This window comes from Mandrillus leucophaeus, unplaced genomic scaffold, assembly GCF_000951045.1.
Source record: "Mandrillus leucophaeus isolate KB7577 unplaced genomic scaffold, Mleu.le_1.0 Scaffold2, whole genome shotgun sequence".
NCBI lineage: Eukaryota > Metazoa > Chordata > Mammalia > Primates > Cercopithecidae > Mandrillus > Mandrillus leucophaeus.
Window position 1 is genome coordinate 5,614,793 of NW_012102031.1, and position 12,160 is coordinate 5,626,952.

The 12,160-nt window shown below is 52.5% G+C and overlaps 1 protein-coding gene across 1 annotated transcript; it reads right to left on the minus strand.

Moving 5' to 3' along the window:
• Positions 1–4,558: 4,558 nt before the first annotated feature.
• PDXP (pyridoxal (pyridoxine, vitamin B6) phosphatase) lies at positions 4,559–12,160 on the minus strand (the record flags this gene model as incomplete). Its single annotated transcript, XM_011979137.1, has 2 exons — positions 4,559–5,918; positions 12,088–12,160. Coding segments are annotated over 2 exons (390 nt in total), but the record flags the coding sequence as incomplete, so codon positions are not given.

Consider the following 12,160-nt stretch of genomic DNA (forward strand, 5'->3'; position numbering starts at 1 on the left):
TAGCTGGGACTACAGGCGCCCGCCACCACGCCTGGCTAATTTTTTGTATTTTTAGTAGAGACGGGGTTTCACCGTGTTGGCCAGGATGGTCTCGATCTCCTGACCTCATGATCTGCCCACCTCAGCCTCCTAAAGTGCTGGGATTATAGGTGTGAGCCACCATGTCCGGCCCTTTTAATGTTTTCTAATGATGTGCCTGAAGTCTGTGTATCAGGAAGGTTTTTTGGCTGCAAGTAACAGAAAAGTCAATGGAAATCACTTTAAAATTAAGGAAAACTTTTTCATAAGAAGTCTAGGCTGGGCGCAGTAGCTCATGCCTGTAATCCCAACATTTTGGGAGGCTGAGGTGGGCTGATTCCTTGAGCTCAGGAGTTCGAGACCAGTCTGGGCAATGTGGTGAAACCCCATCTCTACTAAAAATACAAAAATTAGCTGGACATCGTGGTGCGTGCCTGTAATCCCAGCTGCTTGGGTGCTGAGGTGGGCGGATTGCTTGAGCCTGGGAGGCATAGGTTGCAGTGAGCTGTGATCACACCACTGCACTCCAGGTTGGGCGACAGTGCAAGATCCTGTCTTAAAAACGAAACAAAAAGGCCGGGCACAGTGGCTCACACCTGTAATTCCAGCACTTTGGGAGGCCGTGGCAGGCGGATCACGAGGTCAGGAGATCGAGACCATCCTGGCTAACATGGTGAAACCCCGTCTCTAATAAAAAATACAAAAAATCAGCAGGGCATAGTGGCGGGCGCCTGTAGTCCCAGTTACTCGGGAGGCTGAGGCAGGAGAATGGCGTGAACCTGGGAGGTGGAGCTTACAGTGAGCCGAGATCCGGCCACTGCACTCCAGCCTGGGCGAAAGAGCGAGACTCCGTCTCAAAACAAAACAAAACAAAACAAAAAAACCAAAAGAAGTCTGCAGTTGGGAGTTTCCATAACAGATTCAGTGGCTCAACAAAATCATCAAATATCTGGGTTCTCGTGTAATCTTGGATTGTGGCTGTGTAGGCTGTGTAGGCTGTCCTTGCTCTTAGGCCATACAAGCTGAAGAATTTTCAGTGAACTGTGTTAGCATCTGTAACACACTCTCAAATGGTTCAGTTAAAAAAATGTAAACAAGCTGGGCACAGTGGCTCATGCCTGTAATCTCAGCGTCTTGGAAGGCTGATGCAGGAAGATCGCTTGAGCCCAGGAATCGTGGGCTGTAGTGCGCTAAGACTGGCATTAATATGGTGACCTCCTGGAAGAGGCAACCACAAGGCTGCCTAAGGAGGAGTGAACTGGCCCAGGTCAGAAACAGAGCAGGTTAAAACTCCCCCAGTGATCAGCAGTGGGGTCCTGCCTGTGAATAGCCACTGCATTCCAGCCTGGACAACATAGTGAGACCCTGTCTCTAAAACAAAACAAAACAAAAAGGAAACCCCGTTTCTGCAAAATTTTTTTTAAAAATTAGCTGGGTGTGGTGGCATATGCCTGTGCTCCTAGCTACTCAGGAGGCTGAGGCAGGAGGATCACATGAGCCCAGCAGTTAGAGGCTGCAATGAGCTGTGACTGTGCCAGTACAGCCTAGACTCAGCAACAGAGTGAGACCATCTCTAAAACAATAACAAAAAGTAAACACATATAAAGAACAATTAAGCAAACTAGGCAAATATTAACAACTGGTAAATCTAGGTGAAGGATGTAGCGGTATTCATCATGTCATCCTTGCACCTTTTCTATTAATTTGAAACTTTTCTAAATTACAAGTTGGGGAAAAGCAAACCCAGTAAGTTCTTGCGGTCTTTCTGCTCTGCTGCCTGCAGCAGGGTCACCTGAGTCAAATGCTCAGCCATACCTCCTGATCACAGAGTGGCTGCAATGGCTCCCAGCACCACACCCCAAGCCAGGAGAAGTGACTTCCTCCTCTATGTCCTTTAAAAATAAGGCAAACAGCTGGGTGCGGTGGCTCACAACTGTAATCCCAGCACTTTGGGAGGCCGAGGCGGGTGGATTGCCTGAGACCAGGAGTTTGAGACCAGCCTAGGCAACACAGTGAAACCCACTCTCTATTAAAATGCCAAAAAATTAGCCGGGCGTGGCAGTGTGTGCCTGTAGTCCCAACTACTCAGGAGGCTGAGACAGGAGAATCGCTTGAAACCAGGAGGCAGAGGTTGCAGTCAGCCAAGATTGCACCACTGCACTCCAGCCTGGGTGACAGAGACGCTGTCTCAAAAAACAAAACAAAACAAAAAAGGTGAGGCAAGGCAAACATTCCAGACCTCTCTTCCTGTTTCATTGGTCAGAAGAGTAGCCAATCGCTGACCCTGAGGAATCAAATTACTGAGACTGGTTTACACTCAAGCTTTAAACTCAAGACTCAGTGTTTAGAGGCCGGGCAAGATGGCTCATGCCTATAATCCCAGCATTTTGGGAGGCCGAGGTGGGCAAACACTTGAGGTCAGGAATTTGAGACCAGCCTAACCAACATGGTGAAACCCCACCTCTACTCAAAATCAGCCAGACCTGGTGGCATTAGCCGGTGTGGTGGCAGGTGCCTGTCATCCCAGTTACTCGGGAGGCTGAGGCAGGAAAATCCTTGAACCTGGGAGGCGGAGGTTGCAGTGAGCCAAGATCGCGCCACTGCTCTCTAGCCTGGGTGACGGAGCGAGAACCTATGCAAAAACAAAACACAAAACAAATTCAGTGCTTAGGCGGGGTGTGGCTCACGCCTGTAATCCCAGCACTTTGGGAGGCTGAGGCAAGACTGTGTAGAGACAACCATTTCCTTACTGGTGGAGGGTGAAGGGGAAGGCGGGGAGGGTCACATGGCCCAATAGCTGTGTCCCATCCAGATGGGCTATGACCCAAGCCAGGCCATGAGAATCTGTCCTAGAATGTTGGCTGGGGAGATGGTGAGACAGAACTGAGGATACACCTGGAGGGTGCTAGACCACCTCAGGGAGCAGACCAGAACCCCCTATGCCTTAGCCACGTTGAACTGAGTTTTTTTTGGTTGTTGTTGTTTGCTTTGAGACGGAGTCTTGCTTTGCTGCCCAGCCTGGAGTACAGCTGCGTGATCTCAGTTCACTGCAACTTCAAATGATTCTCCTGCCTCCCGAGTAGCTGGGACTACAGGCACAAGCCACCACCACCACGCCTGGCTAATTTTTGAATTTTTTTTTTTTTTCTGAGATGTTGTCTTACTCTGTCACCCAGGCTGGAGTGCAGTGGCACAATCTCGGCTTACTGCAACTTCTGCCTCCCAGGTTCAAGCAGTTCTCCTGCCTCAGCCTCCCGAGTAGCTGGGATTACAGGCTCCCGCCACCATACCCAACTAAGTTTTGTTTTTAGTACAGATGGAATTTCACCGTGTTGGCCAGGCTGGTCTTGAACTCCTGAACTCATGATCCGGCTCCCAAAGTGTTGGGATTACAGGCCTGAGCCACTGTGCCTGGCCTGTTTGTTTTGGTTTTTGAGACGGAATCTCGCTCTGTCGCCCAGGCTGGAGTGCAGTGGCGCGATCTTGGCTCACTGCCACCTCCACCTCCCGGGATCAAGCGATTCTCTGCCTCAGCCTCCCGAGTACCTAGGATTACAAGCGCCTGCCAGCATGGCCAACTAATTTTTCTATTTTTAGTAGAGACAGGGTTTCACCATCTCGGCCAGGCTAGTCTTGAACTCCTGATCTTGTGATTCACCCGCCTCAGCCTCCCAAAGCACTGGGATTACAGGTGTGAGCCACTGTGCCTGGCTGAACTGAGTTTCTGAAACAAACACAAGTCTCCATGACTGCACTACATTTGCTCCTACTTCACGAAGCATCTGGGCTCTGTCAAACACACCCTCTTCTCAAGAATCATACTGGAGAGGATTTCCCAGACCCTGAAGTCCCACCGTCACTTCACCAATGAGACCAAAGCTGAGCTTGTGCAGCACCCACCGTACCTCCCCACGCAGCTCTCAGCTTCTCTGGGCCTTTCCAGGCTGCCCCTGGACCCCCGCTAGCTCATGGCTGGGCACCTACTCTGCATTAGGCCCCAGGGATGCAGCAACGAGGGAGACACACAGCCTCTGCCTGGAGGAGCTCGGGACCAGCGGGGTAGACTGTCACTGGCAGCATCCCAGGTGTGGGGATGTCTCAAAGAGCATCTCCCCTGAGCTCCCTGAGGTTGAGACCTCATCCTCCGCCCTCCTGTCTCCCTTCTCAGTGTCTCCAGAGAGGGGGCTACAGCTTCCTACAGTCAGCCAGTGCATGTTCAAATCCTGCATAAGGCGAGCACAGCGTCCAGCTGTTCACCCTTGGTAAGTTAACATCGTATTTCTGATCCCCCATTTCCTGCTGAAAAGGAATGAGTAATTCAAACATGCTGGGTTTTCCAAAGCACTGAAGTCAGTCGGTACACCAAGACTCAGCGACATATCAAGTGCTCTTGACTCAAAGTATCGCTACACGCAGAAGACACTCAGGAACGGGAATGGGTCATTTCATGCAGGGAACAATGTGGCAGGCCAGCTCCAGGGAGAGCAGGCTCCAGCAGGGGGTCCTCCTCCCTCCCCAAACATGGACTCGAACACAGGTGAACACTCCCACGCGCACTTTATTAAGTACGGAAGGACAGGTCACAACAGGGGTGGAGGTGGCGGGGAAGGCCCAGCCCCCACCCACCGTCACTGGCACACATAAATTAAATAAATAGCTGAGAGTGGGCATGGGAGAGAGGTGGTACTGCAAACACTGACTGCACAGGGAGACATGAAAGCCCCCTTTGAGCTGTGGCCATCAACACTGTACGGGTACCATGACCACGAAAGGGTGGGGCTTGGCCACAGAAGCCCCAGAGCATCACAGTCTTTGTAGAGGAGGGGTGTCTTCAGGACATGGACCACTGTTATTTACGGACTGAAACCTGGACCCCTGACTGGTCCCGTGAGACCCAGATTATCAAGGGGCCACTGTCTCTTAGGCTTCTGGATTGTTCTACTGAGGATCTAAAAGACCACTGGGTCACTATCACTTGGGGTCCTGATGGGTCCACCCAGGGACCTAGGACATGCGAGGGTCATCGTCACTTAGGCTTCCGATTGGTCCACTCGGGCTCCAGGACGAAAAGGGTCACTGTTACTTAGGAACCTAAACTGGTACCCCACAGGACCCAACATCGATGAGGTCACTATCACTTAGCCTTTGCCGGCACTCAGGACAATAAGGGTTGTGGTTTCCCTAGACCTCCGCTTGACAAGGACCCAAAGGCCAGGACCTGAGGGGCAGAGAGAGCTCTAGAAGACCCAGGGAAGGGGGAGAAGACTAAGTGCTCAGGGCTAGAGGAAATCTTCAGCGGGCACCAGGGCCCAGATTTCAAGGAGGGGAGGTGACAGGGCAGGAAATAAGTCCACCTGGCTGGGTCAGGCCAAGATGAATCTGTAGGAGACCAGCTTCTGGGGCAGCAAAGAGTGCCCAGCCACTGCTGGGAGGGGGTTGCAAGGGTCCCTCAAACCTTCCCCAGGTCCCAGCCCCACCCCGGTGCAGAACTGGGCCAAGGAGCCGGTGGTGTGTAACACGGCTCGTGACCTACAGGATCAGGGCGTGGGGAGGGGCGGGCCTGTGGCTGCAGGTGCAGTGGGCTCAGTCCTCCAAGCCCTCTGTCAAGTCTGCGACGCTCTCCACATAGTAATGGGGCACGAAGTCGTGCTGGCCAGCCGCCAGGTAGGCCTGGGCCTCTTCTAGGCGGGAGACTCCTGTGAGTGTGAGCACGGTGGTCATGCCGCAGCGGTGGCCGAACAGGATGTCGGTCTCCAGGCGGTCACCCACCATAAGTGTGCGTGTGGGGTCGATGCTGAAGTTCTCTGTGATGCACTCGAACATGTAGGGGCTGGGCTTGCCCACCACCAGGGCCTGGCGTCCCGAGGCCGTCTCCACCGCAGCGGCCAGGCTCCCGGTGCCTGTAGGGAGATGGAGACGCAGTCAGCAGGCGGGCGGCAGGGACAGTGTCAGGCCCTGAAACTGCAAGTCCAGGGAGGCAGACTGTGCTGGGGTCAAATCAGCTGCTGACACGAGCCAGAAAGCCCACTTCCGAGTCTTATTTAGTGGCTAAGGGTAGAGAGGGCAACCAGATGCCGGCATCTGGACTCCATCTCCACCGTTCTTGACAGGCTAGCTATCCTCTTTGTGCTTTGATTTTCCCATATCTAATACGGGGATGTCTATGGCACTTATCTCATGTGGGTATTGTGAGGACGGGTGGAGCTACTGCAGGTAAACAGGGCCTGGCTCAGTCAGTCCTGCCTGAGGTTCGCGATTTCACCCTGGCAGCAGTGGGCCTTTGGGCAAACCACTCGACCCCCCCGAGTTTCTCCAGACTCCTGCAAAAGCGGAATCCAAGCAAGGCCTACCTCCAAAGGGGCGCTGGGCATCACAGGGGCAAGTGATTTGTAAATGGAGCAGCACTTAACAAATAGCAGTTGTGGTTACTGCTGCAAGAAGTCACGCGGCTGGCGTCAGAAACTGGCACAGTCCCTTCGGAACACAGCGGGGCACAGAAATGTTCGCACCTCTGACCCAGTCCGCCTCCCCCGGGAAAGTGATCACAAGAAGAGAATTCCAACTGGAGACAGAAAGCTGCAGGCTGGAAGATGTCTGGGGCTACAGTAACTGATAAGTCAAACTGTGGAACACGCCCAAGTGTCCAACAATAGGAGGACTGTATAGAACTAAAGGACAGTCCTGTCTCCCAGCCCAGTACCATCCTGCCTCACACAAAAAGTCCACTGTGCCTGTCCCACAGACATGTCTTTGTGCCAGAACATTCTGCCTTCATGCTAATGGCCCTGAACAAATGATGATAATCACCATTTACTAAGCACATTCTAAACCGCCTGGCCTGTGCTGGGTGTTTATGGAAGCCCATTTTACAGATGAGAATGCCAAGGCTCAGGGACATTAAGTAACTTGCCCAGGGTTGTACAGCTTCGTAAGTGGCAGCAAAAGGATTTGCATTTGCGTGGGTCCAACCCAGCTCTGACCTGGGAGTACAAATTGTTTCCCTTGCAGGAATTTTATGAGCTGGGCGTTAAAGGAAGGTATTATTTTTTTTTTTGAGACAGAGTCTCGCTCTGTCGCCCAGACTGGAGTGCAGTGGCACGATCTTGGCTCACTGCAAGCTCTGCCTCCCGGGCTGACGCCATTCTCCTGCCTCAGCTTCCTGAGTACCTGGGACTACAGGCACCCACCACCACGCCCAGCTAATTTTTTGTATTTTTAGTAGAGACAGGGTTTCACCGTGGTCTCGATCTCCTGACCTCGTGATCTGCCCGCCTCCGCCTCCCAAAGTGCTGGGATTACAGGCGTGAGCCACTGCGCCCAGCCAAAGGAAGGTACTATTAAAAGTCAACTTATGGCTGGGTACAGGGGCCCATGCCTGTAATCCCAGCACTTTGGGAAGCATAGGTGGGAGGACTGCTTGAGCCCAGGAGTTCAAGACCAGTCTGGGTAACATAGGGAGATTCCACTCCTACTTAAATAAATATACATATATATTTAAAAAATAAAAAAAAAAAGAAAAAAGAAAAGTTGGCTGGGCGCCGTGGCTCACGCCTGTAATCCCAGGACTTTGGGAGTCCGAGGGGGGTGGATCATCTGAGGTCAGGAGTTTAAGACTAGCCTGGCCAACATGGTAAAACCCAGCCTCTACTAAAAACACAAAAATCAGCCAGGTGCGGTGGCACATGCCTGTAATCCCAACTATTCGGGAGGCTGGGGCAGGAGAATCACTTAAGCCCGGGAGGCGGAGGCTGCAGTGAGCTGAGATCGCACCACTGCAGCATTCCAGTCCGGGCGACAGAGCAAGGCGCCGACTCAAAAAAAAAAAAAAAAAAAAAAAGTCAACTTATTCCAGGCACAGCTGCATTTAAAATAAACAAACAAATAAAAGGCCCAGCCTGCACCATGAAACCCCGTCTCTTCAAAGAATAAAAAAAATTATTGGCCTTTGTAACACCGACCTCCAGTCTAGGGCGCTCTTCATTGCTGTCATCTTGCGAATTTGGCCCTGCAGGGGAGGCGGGAGCAAAAGGAGGCCCCTCCACTGTGGAGGGTTCGAGTCAGACAAGATCAGGTGGCAGCAGAGGCTACTTGGCAGTGGTCAGTGTGTGTGGACAGATTAATAGCCCAATCAGTAGACTGGGGCCGTGGACAGATCTCTGTCACTGCCTCTCTGCTGGCCACTGACCCGGACAGTCATTGATATTAAATCCTGGGGATACAGGATGGTAGTGAGTGAAGAGAAGTAGACACAGGATTATAGTGGGGTGCAGGGGTATACACCTGTAGTCCCAGCTACGCAGGAGGCTGAGGCAGGAAGAGCGCCTGAGCCCAAGAGTTTGAGGTTAAAGTGAGCTGTGATCATGTCACTGCACTTCAGCCTGGGTAACAGAGCAAGACCCTGTCTAAAAAAAAGTCAGCTTACAAATTTACAACTAAATGATAATGCTTTTTATATTTATTTATTTATTTAGAGATGGAGTCTCGCTCTGTTGCCCAGGCTGGAGTGCAATGGAGCGATCTCAGCTCACAGCAACCTATACCTCCTGGGTTCAAGCCATTCTCTTGCCTCAGCCTCCCGAGTAGTTGGGATTACAGGCGCGTGTCACCACACCGGGCTAATTTTTGTATATTTAGTGGAGACAGGGTTTCACCATGTTGGCCAGGATGGTCTCGAACTCCTGACCTCAAATGATCCGCCCGCCTTGGCCTCCCAAAGTGCTGGGATTACAGGCGTGAGCCACTGCGCCCGGCCTAAATGATAATGTTTAAAACAAATGTTAATAAGTTCTCAAAACTCATCACTTCTTAGTTATTGAACCACACTAGCCTCTGCTTGTTTTGCTCTTGAAGTTCCACCATACCTGTGATGGTGGAAATCTGTAAGAAGGTGTGTGCTACTGCACATGTCTTCCCAACCCTACCTTCAGGGACTGACTTCACGTTGGTAGCTCAAGGTCGGTTGTATTGGGAGTATTTACACCACAGAAGCCAGCACACAGTATAATCATGGCTTTCCCTGCTATTCCACATTTCTCAGTGCGCCACTGGTCTGACCCCAAATGCTCTGGGCCTCCTATCTCCCTTCCCATAGCCGACAACACTCCACTCAATTAAGCCAAAGGCAAAGATGAGGAAGGGGAAGAAAGGGGAAAACAGGTAGGGAGAGCAAGAGTCCTCAGCCCTGCTGCCCCCAGATGAGGAAGAGGAACTTCCCAGGGTCATAAGATCAAGGCCGAGGTGGGCCAGAACTCATGCTTTCACGCTGGCCCAGGGCAACACCCCTGGGAGTTCTCCCCTCATCTGACATCTTGTGACCTGCCTGTTTTAAGAACTTGGTAGAGAATAAAAATTAGCCGGGCGTGGTGGTGAGCGCTTGTAATCCCAGCCACTGGGGAGGCTGAGGTAGGAGAATCGCTTGAACCTGGGAGGCAGAGGTTGCAGTGAGCCGAGATGGCGCCACTGCACTCCAGCCTGGGCGACAGAGTGAAACTATGTCTCAAAAAAACAAACACAAAAAACAAAAAACAAAAAAACAAAAAAGAGAGAATAAAAGCCATGTGCTCCGCTGGTGAGCAATTCCTTCTGGGACGGAAAGGGCTTTCACTGAGTCATCCCAAAATGTTCTTTTGAGCTCAAGAATGGCCCCAACTCTGTCCTTCCCCACCAGGATGGAGTTGATCACCTTTGGGCCCTGTGTCTCACTTCCTTCATTCAGCTAATACTCACTAAGGCCCAACTACATGCTAGACACAGGATACAGAGCAGTCAACATTACAAAGATCCTGACCCCAGGGAGCCAGCCTCCTAGCAGGGGCATCTGGGCCTCTCTCAGGCCGACGTCTCTCAGGCCACCATCATTCCACTCCCCTCCACTCTAATCCACGGCTCTGCATGTTATGCTGATGACGTATTCCTAAGACAGCAGGCCTTTCTATTTGTCAGCTCAAGTGGCTGCCATGTGGTGACAAGATAAACACACAATTTCGGAGGTCCCTGGGGCGGGGGAGGAGGAATTGGGGGTCAGATATTTGCATTATTTCAGACATAAGCATCATGAGGGCTTTTAATACTGTCACGTCACACCACACCACACCACACCGTTTGAAAGCTGCATCGTTAAGTTGTGCACAAACATGATTGCAGAGCCGTGTTTGTTAAGCCTCTGCCTCCCCCTCTAGGCTGTGGGAGTGACAGCAGGATGGGTGGGCACAGCCGGGTGGCTACTGAGACCACAGGGGTCTGGATTCCACAGAGGCCTGCAAGGCAGGCATGGGCAGGGCCTGGTTTCTCCCTAGCTCCTTGACAACCAGCCTTCCTGTGCCCTGGAGAACCTCTTAACCCACAGCCTTAACCTGAGCCTTAAGGCCTTCTGGGAAAAACTTTTCATAGCATGGCCTAAGGCAGGCAAGAGCTGCTGCAGCTGAGAGCCCCGACCAGAGAGCCCTCAACACAGATTTATGGGGAAACTGAGGCTGAGGTGGGCCCACATACCAAGCAGGTGTGCAGCACAGCCAGGAGAGGCCAAGGACTACGGAATCCCTCTCTGCCATGCCATAACACTGGGTTTACATCTTCTGGTGTATTATCACTCTGCTCCGCATCATGCCTCCTCCAGGGAGTCTTCCCAGATGCCCCTGGCACTAGGCCCTGCTCACCACCCCACCATAATCCTGTGTTTACTTCTCTTCACTCAATACCATCCTGTACCCCCAGGATTTAATATCAATGACTACATGGGTCAGTGGCCAGCAGAGAGGGAGTGACAGAGATCTGTCCACGGCCCCAGTCTACTGACTGGGCTATTAACCTGTCCACACACACTGACCACTGCCAAGTAGCCTCTGCTGCCACCTGATCTTGTCTAACTCAATCCCTCCACAATAGAGGGGCCTCCTTTTGCTTCTGTCTCCCCTGGAAGGCTGAACTAGCAAGATGACAGCAGTTAAGAGTGCCCTGGACTGGAGGTCTGTGTCACAAAGCCCAAATTCAGGTTCCGGCGCTCTATCACTCTGCCAGTGAATTGCTGGCAGATTTCTGCCCCACCCATCATTGGGGTGGGGTTGGAGGGGAAGTCTGGGAGGACTGTCCCTATGTGTGAGGGCTGAAACACCAATTACCAGAGGCAGGATGGAGGCAGGTGTGTGGGGACACAGGAGGTGGAGGGGCTCACTATATACGTTCTTGGGCAGCTCACTTCCCTTCTCTTAGCCTCAGTTTCTTTCCTCTTCTTTTACAGACAAGGTCTCACTATGTTGCCCATGCTGAAGTACAGTCGCTTTTCACAGATGCAATGATAGCACACTACAGCCTTGACCTCCTAGGCGCAAGCAATCCTCCCCCGCCTCAGCCTCTTAGGCAGCTGGGACTACAGGCCGTTGCCACTGCATCCGGCTGCCTCAGTCTCTTTGAGAAATGGGACAATAACTCCCATCTCCAGAGCAATTTGGAAACCAAAGAAGAACACACGCCAAGCTGTTTCATTAAGTTCTCTGTAACATGGTGGACTCTGGCTACAACTTACATCATCTGAACACCTACTACGTGCCAGGCACCCACCCTGATCACCATCACCGGGCACGGTGAGCGCTGCCATTTTTCACCCAGGCAGAGATGCTTGCAGGTTATGTAACTGAACATGAATACACAGCTGTGGAGCTGGAGATGGACCTGGAACTGAGGTCAAACTCCACCGCCTTTGCTCTCCACACACCTGCCTACACCCTACCTCTGGGAATGGAGTTTCAACCCTCACAACGAGGGACAATCCTCCCAGGCTTCCTCTCCAACCCCAGAGCGATAGTGGGTGGGGCAGAATTCCGCCCAACTCCCTGAGTTACAATGGGCCTCAGTTTCCTCATCTGTCCAACAGGGACCACACTCTGCCCCTCACAGGATGGCGGCTACAGGTATCATCCCCCTACACACACCAAAGCACCCTGGGCCTCCCTCGCACCCTCCTGTTCCCCACCTGCCACCTGGAGACGCCTCTTCCCCGCCCCTCACCCTTAGGCGTGGAGGCGAATGCGCAAATCGCCTCCATCTCAGTTTCCCCGCCATTCCTGCGCTCACCAGGGGTCCGGCTGCCGTCGCTCAGCGGGTGCCATGGGTCACGGTCGGTGGCCACGAGCAGGCACTCGGGGTC